This window comes from Rhinatrema bivittatum, chromosome 1, assembly GCF_901001135.1.
Source record: "Rhinatrema bivittatum chromosome 1, aRhiBiv1.1, whole genome shotgun sequence".
In the NCBI taxonomy this organism is placed as follows: Eukaryota; Metazoa; Chordata; class Amphibia; order Gymnophiona; family Rhinatrematidae; genus Rhinatrema; species Rhinatrema bivittatum.
Window position 1 is genome coordinate 640498385 of NC_042615.1, and position 20232 is coordinate 640518616.

The following is a 20232-nucleotide window of genomic DNA, read 5'->3' on the forward strand; positions in this document are numbered from 1 at the left end:
GTTTCTTCCAGGAGCAGGCGACCGTGCCTCCGTGTCCCTCATCAGAACCCATAGGGTGCGTTCGCAACAGCTGGTCTGCCCTGTTCTCTTCCTGATGGGGAGATGGTCTAATAGATGGGAGATGAGAGGCTGTAGAAAGTTAGTGGGTCACTTGTTTCATGTTGCATGCTTGACTGGGGCTTACAACTGGAAACCTTCCCCTACTATTTTATGCTGGGAATCTAAAATGTTGGATATCGCTCTTATGGAGAAACTTACTTTTTCCTTGAAGTCCGATAGACACCAAGCCATATGTGGACCATCTTGGAGGTGGCCCGGCGATTGTAGCTGGATTTCCTGTAATGAGTATGTGGATGTGTCAATTGTTTTATGTTCAAAGGTGTTACGTTTTGAAAAGTTACAAATAAAGAGTTTAAAAAATAAATAGGGGAAAACCCGTTAGCACATCTGACCTAATGGAATGACAGAGGCTCTTCTCTCCCTCCCGCTCAAACTCGAGGCTCCCTTTACGCGATTCCTGCGGTGCCTGAATCGGCGAAAATGTCAGGTTTGGAGGGGGGGGGGGGGGTGGAGCGCTCTTCCCCCCTGCACTTCCCAGGCGTTTAGACTGTGCGGTCCCCGCAGAGCGAACCACAGCAAAGCTCAGCAGCCCCGGGTGGGAGGCGGACCTCGTGTCCCCTTCCCTTGTTAAGTGACGCGGCTCAGCTGCAGCGCCCTCGGGGGGGCCAGCACCCGGCTTCAGTCTGACGAGGAGGTGGAGAGGTTCCCTCCCCCGGCCCCTCGCGCACGGAGCCGCCCGCCCGCGCTCGGGCTCAGCGCGAGCCCTCGGCTCCGCCCGGTGACCGCGGCTGCTCGCCGTTTGCCGCTCCTCCGCCGGGGACGGGCGGGCACCTGCCGGCAGAGGCAGGCAGCAGGTGGGGGGGGGATGGCAGGGAGCCGCGGCTGAGGTGCGCCGCCATGAAGGAAGGCATCGACGGTGACCCCTTCTTCGCCATGAAAGGCGGCGTCGACAACCCAACCTTCGCCCCGGAGGAAGGCGGCGACCTCCCCGCCTTCCGCAGCAGCCGGGTGGGGGACAGCAAGCGGCCGGAGGGGGCCCCCGGCCGGCTCCCGGACCAGGAGTTTGAGGAAGGACCGTGCGGCTGGGGGCGATTCACCCCCCAGGCCCTGCAGTGGTGCAACAATCCCAAGGGCTACTTGGCTGCCTTTAGTCTGCTGGCCATCATGCAAGGTAAGCCATTCATTCTCAAAAGGATGCCAGGGCTCCTCGGTTCAGGTTTCTGGTGGTCATCGCGGCTTTGGGGACGGAGGGGGGTTTCTTCTGCAACTTTCTGTATCGTGCAACAACTGAGATGATGGGCGCAGGCTTTTCAGACGTGAGGTTAACCTGCCGAGAGACCCCGGTTTTTTTTTTTTTATGCGTATCCGGAGTTTAGCGGTTGCTTTTTTTTTTTTTTTTTTGAGCTTCTTCAGGACTTTTGCTGCTGCTCATTTGTTTGCAGACTGACAGGAAAGGCAAGGGGGTACCGGAGTCAAGACTCTGATCCAGACGGCAGGTGCTGAAAAGGGCGAGAGACTCCTACCCCCTTTACTCGGGCTGCTCTGATTTTCCTGCAACAATAAAGGCAGCGCCACACATTTAGAAACTGCCGGGGGCTCAGGATGGTTTTGCATTCTTGTGAAAGGAGAATCGTGTCGTGAAACGCAGAGCGGTGTAGCAACAGAGACAGGACACCCGGAGGGGAAGGGAGCCGTCAGTCTTCTCACAGGTTGCAGTTTGACTTGTGATTTATAAAAGGAAAGACAAGAACGAAGTGTTCAGTGTTTAAGACTTGCTACTCCCCAGATCTTCAGAAACCTACTCTCTGATATATCGGTGCTCCCATGTCTGTATTTGTATATCTGTGTGTGTGTTTAGTGTCCTACCCACTCCAAGTTTTCTGTACATGTCAGGTGCTCCAAGGGGATCCTCTGACAGGAGTATTTTTTTTTATCCACTTAATCATGGCACATGTATGCCTGGGAAAATAGACTATTAGTTCTTTCTGGAACTTCTTATTAGTGCAGGTTGTATGTTTGAACTCTGGTAGCACTATCATCATTGAGGTCAAATGCAACGTGAAGCTATTTATGTATGAATGATGTTTGAGGTATGAGAACAATACAATATTGATTCAGCAATTACACATTTACAGTTAGCACCAAAAACGGAGGCGCACAAAACGTATGAAGTATGATGCATTACTATCTTCTTATTCCAAAGGGCACAGTTCAGTAATAACAATTATTTTGCCCAGTACAGAACAAACTCCTGCACGCCCTAGGTCACTGTTTCTTCAAATCAGTATTTGTAGCTTTCCTTCTGTACGTCAGGCATTCAGGGGATTGTAGTCAGGGGACCTCTGGCTTGTGAAATTTGGAAGTGTGCAAAAAATTGTGTACAGATCTACAGGATTGAAATGAATATCCCTAAATCAGCTTAAACATGACTTTTGCTGTCTTCTGTACCCCTCAACCTGATCCATTCTTCCTCACCATTCATTCGAATCCCCTGTTCCTCACCTCATTACCTCCCAGTTTCTCATCCCCATTGTCACTTCTTTCCCTTCATCTACCCTTTTTTCCATCTAGCCCTTGCTCCCTATTCAATGTCCCCATCCCTCATACCTATTGCCCCACCTGTCTCCCCCATTTCTCCTTCTCGCCTATCTCTCAAACTCCATTGCTTACCCTCACCATCTCTCACCCCTCTTAGCCATCCAACTGTCTCCATCTCTCAACCTCTTTGTCTCTCACCCTTCTCAACCCTCTGTCTCTTCATCTGTTAACTCTTCCAGCCCTTCAACTCTATTGTCTCTCACCACACCCAGCCCCCCAACTCTATCTTCTTCTAGCTCTCTGCTACCTAGCCCCCAATTCTCTTTCTCTGTCACCCTTCCAATTCTTGGTACATGTTCTTTAGGAGATAGAATGGCTCCAGTTTGAGGAAAGGTTAAGGCTCTTGAGCTTGGATAAGAGATGACTGAGAGAAGATATGATAGGAATCTATAAAATCATGAGTGGTGTAGAATGGATAAATAGGGAACAGTTATTTACCCTTTCAAATAGAACTAGGACTAGGGGACACTCCATGAAGCTAATAGGGAGCACTTTTAAAACTAATTGGAGAAAGTTTTTTTTTTTACTCAGTGCACACTTATACTGTGGAATTTGTTGCCTGAGGATGTGGTGGAAGCAGTTAGCTTAGCTGCATTTTAAAAGGGTTTGGACGAGTTCCTGGAGGAGAAATCCATAAACCATTATTAACCATGTATAGTCTTGAAGCCACTGCTTATCCTGGTCATAAGCAAGAAAGATTGGACCTATTTTTTGGGATCCTATTGGGTACTTGTGACCTGGATTGACCACTGTTGAAGACAGGATGCTGGGCTTGATGGTCTGACTCAGTATGGCCTTTCTTATGTTCTTTCCCTCTCTCTCACTCTACCCAGCCCGCCTAATCTTTCTCTTTCCAGCCTCCCTCTCCTCCACTCTGTGCCCAGACCCCTGCCATACGCCATCTCCCCTTCCAGCTCCTTTCTTGCTTTCCCATCACTCACCATCCAGCCACCTGGCTTGTGTGGGCAAAAGCAGATGGAGGCTCTAATGGAGACGAAGGCAGGAGGAAGGTGCTCTTAGTTTAATGGGATAAAGTCAATAAAGTCTTCCCTTAATACTTTGTTACATTTTTTTGAAAATATAAATAAACATGTGGATAAAAGTGAACTGGTTTCTTTAGTGCATCTGGATTTTCAGAAAGTGTTTGACCATCATGAGAGACTTCTTAGGAATCGAAAAGTAATGGGATAGGAGGCAATGTCCTATTGTGGATTGGACCCAAGAAGCAAAGCGGAAGCCGATCCAGTTGGCTGTGTAGCAGTAGAAAAAATAAGAATCAGTCGATGGAAAAAGCCCTTTATTAAAGTATGCCCGACTCTGGCCGAGTTTCACTCTTTTACATAGAGCTGCCTCAGGGGCAATCGAATTAAGTAGGACTGAGGATATGCCTGCAGGGCCAATGTCACAGTATCATATATAGGCTGACCTAGTGCCTGTTGCGTTTCAAGACGCTGCTTGCTTTAGTGTTATGTCGCAGAGCAGCTTTTATTAGAGGCGACTTCAACTGGGGAATACTGGCTTAGTACGTTGATGCACAGAAAATTATTCACGTGCAGCAATGTAACTGCGGAGTCTGCTAATAACATATGCAAAACCAATTGTGCACACCGTCATCAACATTAGTCCATGCGAGCTCGGTTGTGAACGCCGTCAACCAACAGCAATTCATGCGTCTTGAAACGCAACAGGCACTAGGCCAGCCTATATATGATACTGTGACATTGGCCCTGCAGGCATATCCTCAGTCCTGCTTTATTCGATTGCCCCTGAGGCAGCTCTATGTAAAAGAGCGAAACTCGGCCAGAGTCGGGCATACTTTAATAAAGGGCTTTTTCTATTGTGGATTGGGAATTGGTTAAAAGATAGAAAATAGAGAGTAAGACTAAATGGTAAATTTTCTCATTGGAGAAAGGTGAATAGTGGAGTACCCCAGGGATATGTTCTGGGAACACTACTTTTTAACATATTTATAAATGACCTGGAAATGTGAATGAGTGAGGTGATCAGATCTGCAGATGACACAAAATTATTCAAAGTTAATTCACAAGAGGATTGTGAGAAATTGCAAGAGAACTTTGCAAGACTGAGAGACTGGGCATACAAATGGCAGATGACATTTATTGTGGATAAGTGGAAAGTGATGGACATAAGGAAGAGCAATCTAAACTATAGCTACACAGTACAAGGTTCCATATTAGGAGTCACTACTCAGGAGAAGGATCTAGGCATCATTGTAGATAATATGTTGAAATCTTTTGTTTAGTGTGTGGCAGCAGCCAAGAAAGCAAATAGAATGCTAGAAATTATTAGGAAAGGAATAGAGAATAAAATAGAGAATATCATATTGCCTCTGTATTGCTCCATGGTATGACCACATGTTGAGTACTGTGTGCAATTCTGGTCATCGAATGTCAAAAAAGATGTAATAGAATTAGAAAAGGTAAAGAGAAGGACGACCAAAATGATAAAAGGGATAGAATGATTCCGTTATGAAGAAAGGCTAAAGAGATTAGGACTACAGCTTGGAGAAGAGATGGCTGAGGGGAGATATGATAGAGGTCTATAAAATAATGAGCAGAATGGAATATGTGAACACAAATCGGTTGTTTATTCTTTCAAAAAGTACAAAGACTAGGGGGTATGCACTGAAGTTACTAAGTAGTAGATTTAAAACAAATGCACAATTAAAACAATTAAAACAATTAAAACAATTAAAACAATGCACAATTAAGCTCTGGAATTCATTGTCAGATGATGTAGTGAAAGCTGTTAATGTAGCTGGGTTTAAAAAAGGTTTGGACGAGTTCCTGGAGGAAAAGTCCATAAACCATTATTAAGGTGGGAAACCATTATTAAGGGGAAAATCCACTGCTTATCCCTGGGATAAGCAGAATGAAATCTATTTACCTTTTGTGATCCTACTAGGAACTTGTGACCTGGATTGGCCACTGTTGATGGTCCATTGGTCTGACCCAGCATGGCTAAGCTTATGTTCTTGTGAGGCCTCCGCAGTGGCAGCTGTGGGCAGAATGAAGCTCAGATTTGGTGGCATCACCAGGAGGTGGCCCCATTTCAACAGCAACACCAGGAGACATTCCCAGTTTGGTGGCAAAAGAAGGCCACTGCTTAGCGGCAGAAGTATAAGGCCTTGGTTCAGTGACTGCAGCAGGAAGCAGCCCTGGTTTGGCAGCAGCAAAGCAGGAATAGATTGAGAGAGTACATGCTTGATGTTCCTATGGCTGCTGCTCACTGACCTCTTTCTGCGGACAAGAAGAAACAGCAATCGCAGGAATAGGGAGCTTGCTCTCACTTGATCTTCCTGCTGCCACTGCTTAGAATTATGATCATCAGCTTATGGTTGTATACCTGTATTTTACACTGACATCACAGTTGAAGCATGCTCAGTATGCTTTCTTCCCTCATGTCAGTTTTCATGGTGTTTTCTGTAGTAGTACCATAGTAGTGATGGTGATGGTGGAAGAAGCACACGTACCTAGAAAGTGAATTGAATAAGGAGAGATTGTCTTAAGGCTGTATCCCAGATCTGTGACTGTATTTAAAAGCCATATAAAACTTACTTTCATGGAAATGCTGAGATGCATTGTCCCAAACCAGTCTGTTTTTTATTGTAGGCCACATTTTGTTTTTTTTTCACATTTGCAGAACATCACATTTTTCGTTGATAAGCAGGCTGAATGAGCCATTACATGTAGCGTAGCATTATCTGGCAGCACCAAACAGACTCACTTCTTTAATCTAGTAGAGCTTTGAGCTCTACTGAGCATATGCAGGATTTCCCATGCAGGTTTTGCCTCATGAGCCTCCTCAGTTAATTTTTTCCAAGCACAAGCATGGACATGTATTTGGTCTCTCCTCATATTTTTTTTCCAAACTTTTAAATTTGATATTCTACCTTAGTACATTCTTATCTATAGTCATGCTGCCTCTGCAGCACCCACAACAGCACTTCACAGTGCTACTTAAAAAAACAAAACATAGAAACGGACAGCAATAAATAAATAAATAATTAAAAAAAAGTCTGTCCAGTAAGCCTATGGTAGCATCTGCTGCACCATACAAGTCACCCCTTACTTAGTTTCCCAAATCGTCAAAGTCAGGGCCCTTGTTGGTTGCTGTCTGAGTCCAATTCCCTGTTACCTCTTGCTGTTGAAGCAGAGAGCAATATTGGAGTTGCATCAAAGTTTCAGGCATGTTGGTTAAGGGTAGTAACTGCTACACCAGCAAGTTACCTCCATGCTTTTTTGTTTTCCCCCCATGCCTATTTGTTTTCCCAGACCTTAAAATCCATTGTCCTTGTTGGTTGTTGTCTGAATCTAATTTCCCCTTTCCTCTTTCCCCCTGCTGTAAAAGCAGAGAGCGATAATGGAATTGTATCAACAGTATGAAGGCTTATTGGTTAAGGGTAGTAACCGCCATACCAGCAAGTTACCCCCATGTACTCTTTTTTTTTTTCCATCCTCTAACCTTTAGGGATCCACAGTGTTTATCCCATGCCCTTTTGAAATCTTTCACCGTTTTGGTCACCACCTCCTCCAGAAGGACATTCCAGGCATCCACCACCCTCTCCGTGAAGAAATATTTCCTGATGTTGGTTCTGACTCATCTTCCCTGGAGTTTCATTACATGACTCCTAGTTATACTGATTTCTTTCCATCGGAAAAGGTTTGTCGATTGTGCATCATTAAAACCTTTCATGTATCTGAAGGTCTGATTCATATCTCCCCTGCACCTCCTCTCCTCCAGGGTATACATATTTAGGACCTTCAACCTTTTCTCATAAGTCATTTGATGGAGACCCTCCACCATTTTTGTTGCTCTTCTCTGTACCAACAAAAAACAAAGAATTGTTTCTAAGGGCCTCTTCAACAACTTGGGCCAGAAGAAAAAGTCTGTAGTGATCAGATTCAAAAACTGAATCTGTGGCAAGGTAATATCCCTCATTGACAGCCATGAGCTCCATTGTTGGTACCTTGGTCCAGAATATAACCAAAGAATTATTAATCCTGCAGATGGATATCCCTGCACTCCTAACATTCCAGGGCAATTAGGATTGTGGAGCTGTGTAAATCTCTCTGGAGTAGCAGCATATCCTCTTCCTGCAATACACTATTATTTGCCTTGCTGGGAAAATCGATGAAGAGGAGCTCCTCAAAGGCTCCCCCATTGGCTCAGACTGAAAATATGGAGTCACATAATGTAGGCCGCCCTTTGTCAAAGAAGAAGTGACATCAGGCATTGGAACCGTTGGAACCTATGTTGAAGCAGCTTAAACACTTGGAGCACAGTGCATTGCCATCGGCACCACTGAAGCGACCATCATTGGCACCGTTGGCGTAATCGATGCTACACTGCTTAGGGATGCCTGATACCTATCCTGCTGGTGCACTCGATACACACTGCAGTTGTGCACTCGAAGCACTGATGCACTCAAAGCTCAATGCGCCGAAGCCTGTGTTACATGTGGACCACACTTCATCAATGCACTTTGAGACTTTCATGCACTGATTGCACATTATATCTGGTCCTCTGATGCATGACCCCACAATGCACAGTGCAAGAACATATGGTGTACTCCTGATGCAGTTGATGCTTGCATTGATGCAAGCATCAACTGCATAGGTTTCCATTGAGGCAATCAAAGCCATGATCTTCCAAATTGTCCAGGCATTCTGCTTATTCAGAGCTATTGCAGCATCAGGCCCTGGACCCAGCTCATCAGGCTGCTCTACCAACACAACCTTATACAGCTTATCCTAGGTCGGTGGTGGAAGGAGTCATATTACCTCTACCCTCTCCAATAACAAGATCCTTCATTCCATCCAGATTACTTATGGAGGAACATAGTTTGGAAACACCGGATTTGGTGTGTTGCATAGATGCACTCACCTCCAATAAATCTACAGTTTCGATACAGGAGGCTATCCTGGACTCTGAAGAGAATGTTCCACTGTCCATGCCCATTCAGAGAACACAGTCACTTGACCAGATTGCAAGTTAAGTGAGAAGTTTCTTTACCTCTTTGATCAAGGAGAGAGAAAAAACTTTCCAGCTTCTCCTCTCCACCATTACTGCAGTGATTCCACAGACAGGAGTCCCAGTCTTGCCTATTGGCTTGAACATATCAGAACTCACAATTCAGAGTTTTTCATCATCCCACTCTCTTTTAGTGGAGTTCACTCTTTCAGAGGTGGTTGACCAGGGAGTATCACCTTGGGAAACTGGAACCACCTCCTGGTTTGCCCTCTTCATCACTGGAGTTCCGGTTAAGCAAGTTCATGCCATTATATTCAGAAGAGGAATCTACAGGTATACCTTATGACTTTCTTCTGGATCCTCCCAACCACATCTTACTCCTGGATGACCTGACATATTCCAGGTTTGTGGAAAAGATCAGAGCAATGCTTGGTGTCCATATCCATAAAAACAAAGACTTCCGCTCAGAACTCCTCAGTCTTCTTCATATTCTGGACACGCCATCAGACCAGCAGCCCTTCCAGTCCACAATATCATTAACATATTACAAGTTAGGATGTGGGAAACACCTATTTTGGGAATTCCTACTGCTAGAAAGCTTGACCTGAAATATAGAGTTTAGAAGTCTCCGAGATTTGGAATTGCTCAGCTGCCACACCAGTCTGTAGTGGTCAAGTCTTCTATGAAAAAAACAATGTACTTCATTGGCCAGTTTGTATATTTTATGTGTTTATTAAACAGTTTGAATATAAATCAAATCATACAATTCACTTGCTTGCCTTCAAGAAAAGACCATAGACTACTTGACAACTTTAGCAAGAAAATCATTCAAAGCTCCATGCTTACCGCTTGCAGGGCTATCAACCAATTCTATATGATGCAATACCTCCATGACTATATTCAGAAGCTAAATCCTTTCTACAACCTATGGATGGTGGTAGGTATTATCCCCAACCACTTTTGGATTCAGAGGAAGGCATCTGTCATATGTTCTTTGATCTATGTAAGTGTTGTTCGATTCCTTTTCATGTACCTTCTTAGTGTCAATCAGGACTCAACATATGGTGTGGCTTAGAGTGAGCAGAATACAGAAAGATGTCCATGAGAAGTTAAAGGACCTCCTTTGTTTATGAGACAACCTTTCTGGCAAAAAGCTCAGAGAAACGGTCGCTCAGAAAAAAGATTAGAATGTAGCAGTGTAATCTCTCTCGATGGCTCCCGAATAGCCTTCTACTTCAACATCTTCCTTTTTCACATATAAACGATCATATTTACACAGATGTTGCCATCGGTCTTTTCAGTAATACCATCTGTCACCTTTTCCAGCCAAGTGTAAATAGTAGCTTTGACAGTGGGAACGCCATCTGCCTAAAACCATGCAGTAGGCCCAACTCAAACTTGGGCCCAGTTTTTTAATCTTTCTGAACAATCCTTACCTCTTTGTTCCAGATGGGGGAAGAATCCAGACTTTTAGAAATGTGATGTCAGACAACCAAAGACCTCTGAATCCTCAAAATCATGCAGTCTTGATACCATTTGTGTTCTCCTGGCTGCTGTTTGTTCCACTTTGTGCTGCTTTCAATCTAGATCTGTCTCACCTGCATTTCACCTAAAAGTCTAACCACTTCAACAATGAGTAATAGAGCCACTCTCTGTGTTACAACATGGGCAGGGCTTCTACTCCTGATATTTCCTCATTTCCAGAAAATCAGGAGGATTGAGGTCCATTTTGGATCTGAGACATTTAAACAAACGTGTTCTGAGAGAAATTCAAAATGAATTCTCAGCATAATTCTTCCTTACAAACAGAAAGATGATTGTTTCTATGTTCTATGTCCTGACATTTTATTTGATATTCTTAATTTTATGTTATTCTTATTTACCATTTATTATTATGTACGTTTTTACCTGTAATCTACTTAGTTCCACTATTGTGTGTATATGCGGTACATAAAAAACTTTTAAATAAGTAAATAAATAAGTACCCTGGACCTAAAGGTGCATATGTTCGCATACCTATCATCCTTCCGATTGGTGTTACCTTCGCTTCAAGGTGGATTCTTCCCAATAACAATACTAGGTACTCTCATTCATTTGACTTGTTGGCAGCTCCAAGAGTCTTTATGAAATGCCTCACTGTTGCGTTCGTGCCTATTCTCGCCCTCGCTCCACCCTCTCTACCTTTGTGGCAACTCCCTTCGGCTCAGACGGGCAGATGCAGCCGCGGCTTCTCCCCGTCTCTTGATCCCGGTATCCCCGGGCTGGCTTGACGTTACGGATCCGCCATGTTCCTGATGACGTAAGGGTGCGCGCGCTCCAGACTTTGTACCAGCAAGGGCGCGAACCTCGGGGGCGTCCCCCCATAATGACATCATCCGTTTTCAATTTAAAAGGTCTTTGTTTGCTAACTACTAGCGAGTTAGCAACTCCCGTTGGAGTTCCTTGCTTCGGCAGTCCACGCTACTTGCAACTACATTCCGAGTCAGCAAGGGGAATTCTTCTCCACTGCTCGGCCTTTTCAAACTTACCAGGAGTACCTGCTCCTCGGGGGCTCCACTCTCTCTATTCTTGTTTTCAGATTGTTGGACGGGATCCGGTACTCGCTCCTCGAGGGCCTTCGTTTCCGAAGACTTAGAAGACTCCTACTGCCTGGAGGCAATTGCAGACGTGAACACAGTGAGTCCTATTACAGACAGGAACCGGTACTCACTTCTCGAGGGCCATTGTTCCTAATCTCTAAGGCTCCCTTCAGTCTAAGACGTTATCGCAGGTACGGAGATCGTGAGTTACCATTGCAAATTGCAGATAGGAATCAGTACTCGCTCCACGAGGGCCTATGTTCCTAATTCCTTTCTCATACTCTCTTCTGCCTCAGAAGTTATTGCATACCTATATCTTATGGATTACTATTACAGATTAACAGATAGGAACTGGTACTTGCTCCACGAGGGCCTACGTTCCTAAATCTCTTCTAGCCTCTCTTCTATTCCAGAAGCCATCCCATACACAGTTATTGTGAGTTCTATTTCAGACTGCCTATAGAAACCAGTACTCGCCTGTGGCTCCTGTTCCTATATACTGAAGACTCTCTGTTGCATAAAGAAGACACACTCACTTGTAGATCTCTGTAGTATCATCTATCACTGGTTCTGCCTAGCATACCCTGTCTACTCACTACCTATAGTCTCTCCTTACAGCTCAGCACCTCAGAGATCTTAGTTCCAGTATCGGAGGGACTTCAGCCCTGCCAGCATATCAGCTCACTACTGCCACCTCTGGTGGTTCTACTTCTAGTCTAATAACGAACTATCTGTGTTTGTCTCAATACTCCAGCCTAGCCGGTGGTCCCTCTCAAGATCTCCACTTGAGGGCGCTGTCATCTGCCATCGGCCCAGGGATTCACTATTTCTACTAAGTGTTACTTCCTACACTAATAGAGTGGTATTATCATCTGCCACTCTGTGGGAGTCAACCCACATCTGACCATTACTCCTCTCTCTGCGGAAGCTGATCCATATCAGATAGCTATCTCCCCGTGGGAATCATACAGGTTGCTGGTTCATCTTTCTACAGGAACAAAGCATAACAGTTACTACTCCTTCCCTCTGGAAGAGCAGAGCACTAACAGATTGCTACTCCTTAGCAAGATCCATAACAGAGTGCTAACTCTGCTTCCCCTGGCGGGGTGATTAACTCCTCCTTCAATGGGAGTATCCAGCAGCTAGATTCATAACAGATTGCTAACTCCTCCGCTCTGGGGTAGTAGATCTAGAACAGATTGCTAACTCCTTCCCTCTGGGGAGCAGGTCTATAACACTCACAGTGGTAGCAGAACATCTGCATCATTAAGGAATACAAATTTTCCCATAACAGGACGATTGGCTAGTCTTGGCGATGTCTCAGGAAGAAATACTCCGTTCCCTGCACAAGATGATTTGTCTTTTACAGCGCTTGGGTTTTCTAGTCAATTTCAAGAAATTGAATCTAGTACCTACTCAAAGGTTCAAGTTAATCAGAGTTTGGATAGACTTATTACAAGAGAGAGCATTTCTGTCTTCATAATGAGCAAACATCATGAGATTGCTCATTCACAAGCTGCTGTCTTCTCTAAGCTTGAAAGCCAGAGTGCTCTTGGTAGTCTTAGGTCACTTGGCAGAAGCCATCCATGTGGTCCTGTTGATCCTTCTTCATATCTGTTACTTTCAATGGGATCAGCTAACTTAATCAATGTCGACTGTGGTATGGTTCACAAGGAACATGAAGCAAGAGTTGCAATGGTGGTTACACCCCCAGTTCTCCAGGAAATAGCACCTCTTTCAACGCTTCCTCATCAAGCAACACTAGTAATGGAGGCTTTCACCAGAGGATGGGGCGCTCACATAAGATCCTTTTGAAGAAAGCCGGTTTCAGATCAACTTGCTGGAGTTAAGGAGAAATAAGATATGCTCTGTCAGCATTTACACATCTTCTTCAGGGAAGAAACATCCTGATTCAAACTGACAATCAGGTCACCATGTTTTATGTCAACAAATAGGGAGGAAGCACACAGGGAAAACAGAGTAAAGGGCACACACATTTAGATAAACAACAACAGAATGATGTGCAGCAATTAATTGTACTGGACAACAACACTTTAGAACACCATTAGTTTTTTATTATGTGTGTGCACACAACAGTTGTGCACAAGAGTTCAATCTCAGAGTAAAATGTTGATTGGAAACCCCCGACATAGCTGTGTTTCGCGTCAGTGGGACCAAAGTTCAAAGATTTTGGGATTTAAAGACAAATGGGTAGTTGTCAGCTGACGTCTTGAAATTGAAATTGAATCTGCAGCTCAATTCACGGCAAAACTGTGGTAACGAGGCATTGAAGCAACGCTTCAGAACGGTGAAGTTCCCAGGGACTTTCTCATGTATTAATAAAGCTGCGTAAAGTGGAAGGGTTCCATCACTGGGACCATCGCGGAACGGAACAACAATTCAAGAAGCGGACCCGAGGGTCTCCAATATTGTAAACTTATAGCTTTAAGAGTTTTACATGTGCAATCGGTGGGAGAAGAAGTCGAAAAAGTTCTATGTCTGGACAGGTGGTCTTAGGAAGTGAAAGATAGCTCAACCTTGCACATTAGAAACTTGGTCACGATGTCCCGGCCGGTTGAGCTATCTTTCACTTCCTAAGACCACCTGTCCAGACATAGAACTTTTTCGACTTCTTCTCCCACCGATTGCACATGTAAAACTCTTAAAGCTATAAGTTTACAATATTGGAGACCCTCGGGTCCGCTTCTTGAATTGTTATTCCTTTCCGAGATGGTCCCAGTGATGGAACCCTTCCACTTTACGCAGCTTTATTAATACATGAGAAAGTCCCTGGGGACTTCACCGTTCTGAAGCGTTGCTTCAATGCCTCGTTACCACAGTTTTGCCGTGAATTGAGCTGCAGATTCAATTTCAATTTCAAGACGTCAGCTGACAACTACCCATTTGTCTTTAAATCCCAAAATCTTTGAACTTTGGTCCCACTGACGCGAAACACAGCTATGTCGGGGGTTTCCAATCAACATTTTACTCTGAGATTGAACTCTTGTGCACAACTGTTGTGTGCACACACATAATAAAAAACTAATGGTGTTCTAAAGTGTTGTTGTCCAGTACAATTAATTGCCACTCATCATTCTGCTGTTGTTAACAAATAGGGAGGCACAGGATCATGGCTTCTTTGCAAGGAAGCTCTGAAGATTTATATTAGGCAACCAAAAATCAAACTGTCCTACAGGCCACTATCTTCTAGGAATCTCAACACGCTGGCAGCTTGCCTTAGTAGAATATTCCATCCACAAATGTGGTTCTGTAGCAATCAGTAACCAATAGACTATTTCTTATGAGGGTCTACCATCAGTGGATTACTTTGCCTCTGAGCAGAACAGAAAACTAAATCAGTTTTGCTCAGTTATGCCCAGCTATCTCAGATATTCCTTCTCGACTGGGGAATAAGCCTCATGTATACTTTTCCACTGATACTGTTGATTGCCAGAACAGAGCAGAAACTTCTCCAGTATTGCATTCACCTATCCCTCATAGCTCTAGTGTGGCCCAGACACATTTGGCTTGCCTATCTTATACAACATTCCAGCAGTCCTCCCATACATCTTAGGACAGACTCTACATTGTTAACTCGAGATGAAGAGACCTTTTATCTTCCCAACTTCCCAGCTCTCAATCTAACAGGTTCTTGGTTTGCCTAGAGAAATTGTAAACATATTAGTCTTGTCTAGAAAGCCATTAACTAGAAGAAATTATGCTTTCAAATGGAACAAATAATCCAGGTGGTGCCAACAGAATGATTTGGACCTGCTCTCTTGAGAACCTAAGCATTTACTAAAGTACGTGGTCCGTCTTTCAGATTCAGGTCTTCCACATCTTTGGTGTGAGTGCATCTCAATGTCATAGCAGCATAGTATGTTCTGGTGGACAGTAAACCGATTTCTATTCATCCACTGATATCTAGATTCAACTGATGAAGCTTCTTTTTGAGCTGTTGGAGTCAGCTTCACTTAAATTCTTGACATATAACGTACTGTTCCTTTTAGTAGTTACATTTAGCTAGAAAAGTCAGCAAACTCTTAAGCCCTCATTCATTATCCACCGTATATACAGTTTGTTTATTTATTTATTTAAATCTTTTCTATACCATCGTTAAGAAGGGTCCGTCACAACGGTTTACAATAAGGCACATAAAATAAGGATGCTGAAATATATTAATTTACACAGGAGCCATAATGGTTCGGTACATAGTTTTTTAAACAATAATAATTGGTTTGTGATATAATACTGTCCAGAACTATCAGTTTTGAAAACAATGCTAACTTTATAAGTGTCACTTTATCTTCTAGTGATGGACGAGAAAATAAAGTAAAATAAAATAAAAATACATCTACACACATATTGATTGTATTGGTGTGTGTTTATGTTCATTTGTTCGTACCCCACACTTCACCGGCTTTACTATTCCCCCTTCTCTATTTGATAAGCTTGCTTAAATAGCCAGGTTTTTAAGCTTTTTCTAAAGTTTTGCTGTCTCTTTGTAATCTTAACTCCAAGGGCATGGTGTTCCTCAGTATGGGTCCTGCCAAGGATAGTGCCCCTTCTCTTACTTGTGTTAGTCTTGCTGTTTTTATTGATGGAATAGTAAGGAGTGCTTTGTTTGCTGATCTCAGGTTTCTGTTTGGAACGTGTACGTGGAGGGCTGTGTTAAGCCATTCCGCTTTTTCGTTATGTATTAATTTATGTATGGTGCGAAGTGTTTTGTATTGTATTCTTTGCTCAAAACAGGATGGCAGAGCTGTAACAAGGCAATTTGGCGCCTATGGCCAAGTGAATATCTGCACCTCCCCCTTTACACAACACATGACACCACGAGTTGGGAGATTATGTTAAATGATTATACAGCAATGCCCATGGCTAGTGCAAGGGTATTAGAGGCCCTAAGAAAACTTTAAAGCCTTGCAACCCCCACCCCATCACACCCGCCTCACACACAACTAAAAATTATGCATTTATAATACAGATTTTACATGAAAAAGAGCTTTCAAAGAACAGTCTTCTGAGGTAAAAATATCACTTACAATATGTACTGTATTTTTCGCTCCATAAGACTCACTTTTTTCCCCCCAAAAGTGGGGGGAAAATGTGCGTCTTATGGAGCGAATATTAAAAAACCCCACAAACAACTAACTACAACCAATGTTTTTTTTGTCCCCATTCCCCATCCCAACCCTTTAAATTTAATTAACTATAACCCCCCACCCTCCTGACCCCCCCCCAAGACTTGCCAAAAGTCCCTAGTGGTCCAGCGGGGATCTCCTGCACTTGGGCCGTCGGCTGCCAGTATTCAAAATGGTACTGATAGCCTTTACCCTTACTAAGTCACACTGGCTACCGGTGCCATTGGTTGGTCCCTGTCACATGGTAAGAGCAATTTACGGCCGGCGCCATATTGTGCTCCTACCATGTGACAGGGGCCAACCAATGGCACTGGTAGCCCCTGTGACATAGTAAGGGCAAAGGCCCAAGTGCAGGAGATCGCTCCGGACCCCCGCTGGACCACCAGGGACTTTTGGCAAGTCTTGGGTGGGGGGGGGGGGTCAGAAGGGTGGGAGCTTGTAGTTAATTAAATTTAAAGGGATGGGGAATGTGACAAAAAAAACATTTTATGCCCTACCCTAATTTGCTCCATAAGATGTACAGACGCCTGGGAACAGAGCTGGTTTAGCACACCATTCTTTTTTTTTTTTTTTTTAATTTTCCTGCTCTGAATCTTAGGTGCGTCTTATGGAGCGAAAAATACGGTGCCAACCAGAAAACCCTGCAAAAAAAGCAAGAGACGCTTGGAATCTATTTGGTATTAGGCCTATTGTAATGCATCTTGGGCATGGGCATGACCCTCAGAGAGCCACAAGAAAAAAGAATTTCTATATAAAAATAGCACTATCTGCCAGCACTCAAATAGTAACAACCCTACCCGTGAAAGTTGATAGTACAAATATTACACCCGACCTAAAATAGTAATACACCCCCTATTAGATCCATACATAGAAACTACACACTAGTGGAATAACTCACTTCATTCACACATGCAAAGTCAGCTCCTCAAATGCAGAATAAAGAGACCATACAGTATAAATACAAATGTACTGATAAAAACTGAACTGGAAATTGCAACACCCCAAATTCTGTATGTACTGCAACAATGTAAAAACCAGAAACATTACCATTCCTCATAAAACAAAATTAGTAAAACCATACCAGTGAAAAGAAGAATTAATGAATAGAATAACATTCAATAATTAAAAACTCATATAAATATCTTCCAAACATCAATAAAATATTTCAAAACGAACATATCAAATAACAACCAACAATTAAAATAAGGATTTTTAAAAAATTCTCCGTTATCCATATCTTGGAACGTTTGATTTCCAGATGCCCTGAAATGTCGTGGATTAGCAGGCAGAGAGAAACTGGGGTAGTTGTGCACACACATGCTCCCTCTCATACACACACATGCTCCCTCTCATACATACACACATACTCTCTGTCACTCCCCCACACACAAGCACACATGCTCTTGCTCTCTCTCCCGCACACATGCAGACATGCTCTCTCTCACTTTCCCGCACACATGATCTCTCTCTCTCTCTTCCACACACATGCATACATGCTTTCTCACTCTCCCACACACATGCACACATGCTCACTCTCACTTTCCTGCACACATGCTTTCTCACTCACTTCCTCCTTGATGTAGCAGGCAGCAGCAATCTCCTTCTTAAGCACTCGTGGCCAAGGGAATGACTTCCGGCCATAGGGCATTGGACTATTTCCGGCAGGGCACATGCCTCCTCCTCAGCAGCTCAGCCCCACCGAAAGCACTGCCTTAGTAAGTGGAAAAGCAGTGCAGCCCCACCAGAATCAGCAGCGTTGCCAATGGGGCCACGCTGCTTTTCCACTTACGAAGGTCGCACCGACCACGCCGTCAATTTTGACGGGGCAGTGCTGCTTTTTATTTGCAGTGGCTGATGGCCTGCCACACTGCTCTCCTTTGTGCCTTTTGGTAGTGGTGCCTACAGCTGTGGCCATATTGGCCATAGGCACGCTACAGCTCTGCAGGATGTTCCTTCATACTCTCCCGAAGTTCTTGGCTTTCCATTTCAATCAGTCCATCATCGTAATTCCTACCTTCTTTCCAAGACCTCTTGATCACAAAAGAGAGAAAACTCTTCGTACTTTGCACTGCAAAAGAGCCTTGGCTTATTACAAGAAACAAACTCAGCCATATCATCAGTCTTCTCAGCCGTTTGTGTCATTCATTTCTAACAGACTAGGCCTGCCAGTCGCCAGGCGTACTTTGTCTAACTGGTTAACTGAAGTTATTCATCACTGCTACCCTTAGCAGGACTGCATGTCACAGACACTGTAAAAGCTCTTGAAGTGAGAGTTATGGCTCCTTCTGTTGCTTAACTTCGAGAAGGGCCTCTCAAAGACATTTGCAAAGCTGCAACCTGGTCACGAGTTCACATCTTTACGTCCCATTGCTGTCTTGACAACTTCACAAGGACTGACAGTAAATTCTGATAGGCAGTTCTGCAAAACCTGTTCTCACAGTAGTTCACCTTTCACAGTAGAATCTGGGTTGCTTACTCATGAAATGCTCTGCTGCACACTCAGCTTGGGGATCTCCACATGCAATGGCTAATTCAGCCTGTTTATTGACGGAAAAAGAAAGTTTGCTTGCCGTAAATAGTGTTTTCCATAGATAGCAAGATGAATTAGGTATGGAATACCTGCCTGCCTCCCTGGAGAATCAGCTACCTAGCTATAATTAACTCTGATCTACACTGAGGAGGCTCACAAGGCATGCTTGGAGAGAGATGAGTCCATTTGGTGCCACTGGATGGTGTAATGGCTAATTCATCCTATCTACAGAAAATACCATTTATGGTAAACAAACTTGCTGTATCATTTAAAAAAAATTACTTATTTTCATCATATTTAAATTTCTTGTTTCAATGTAATATTTGAAATGTATTCTAAAATGATTAAAAAAATATTTTCTTGTGTTCTTCGGACCCAGTTGAAATAAATCATTTGTCTGTCTGACTTTCCTGGTCAACCCGTCTCAAGAATATCTTATGCAAAGAGAGGTAAAATAATATAATATATTATGGTAATGGAAGGAGGTCCCTCTCATGAAGGCAATCATTATTCATGTGTAGGTCTTCAATATCACATATTATTTTAAAAAAATCACATTACTGGTTTTTAAAGGGGAAGCTACTGTCTGTTCAAGTTTTTATATAGGTGTTTCTTAGCATAGTAGAAGTTGCAAATAGCAGGTTTGTTTATTTATTTTCAGTCAGTTTTATTTAAAAAGTTACTTTGTTCTGAAACTTTGGGATCAGCATGCTTGCAAACATCTTCACTCTGCTGGTGCCAGGACGTATTCCAAGGTGCTCCTTTCTCAGTGATATCAAGTTGCTGCCATTTGCTCGGCAGCATTCATCAGAATGCTGGGAAATTGTGCACAAGCACTTCGGTTTCTAATCATAGTTGCAGTGGGTTTGGTGGAAGCAACCATTTTTTGGTAAAGCAGTGTTGTACCCCTGATAGCGTGAGTGATAATTTAACGGTGCATTTTCAAAATTTCACTGTCTGCAGACAGTGCCAGGATGCGCTCTGAGCATATAACTGAGATGGCACATTCCACCACAATCTCTCAACGAAGAGACTGATTCACAGGGAAATCAATAAACAACTCCATTGGCTTTTTTTTTTTTCTGCGCTGACACCAAGAATTGAGAAATGCAGAAAAAGTAACTTTAAAAATCCCTTAGATTCCATGTAAACTTATAACTTCCAGAACATCATTTGATGGGTCTCCTCTTTTAAGGGAGCCATTTTTAAATTGTCTACACTGGGACAAGGTCTGCGGGTACTTTCACTTTGAAACTCATGGAGTGTATGAAATAGCCAGGGACATTGGACCCTGATTTTTATTTTTTGTGTGTGCGAGTAAGCTTGA

The 20232-nt window shown here is 43.5% G+C and overlaps 1 protein-coding gene across 1 annotated transcript in view; it reads left to right on the forward strand.

Annotated features, from left to right (window-relative positions):
* The first annotated feature begins 641 nt into the window (after positions 1-641).
* SLCO4C1 (solute carrier organic anion transporter family member 4C1) overlaps positions 642-20232 on the forward strand; it is a 203386-nt gene continuing 183795 nt past the window's right edge. Inside the window, exon 1 of the mRNA XM_029572679.1 lies at positions 642-1231. Within this exon, the coding sequence (XP_029428539.1) occupies positions 958-1231 (274 nt within the window). The 5' untranslated portion in view covers positions 642-957. The remainder of the gene's footprint in view (positions 1232-20232) is intronic.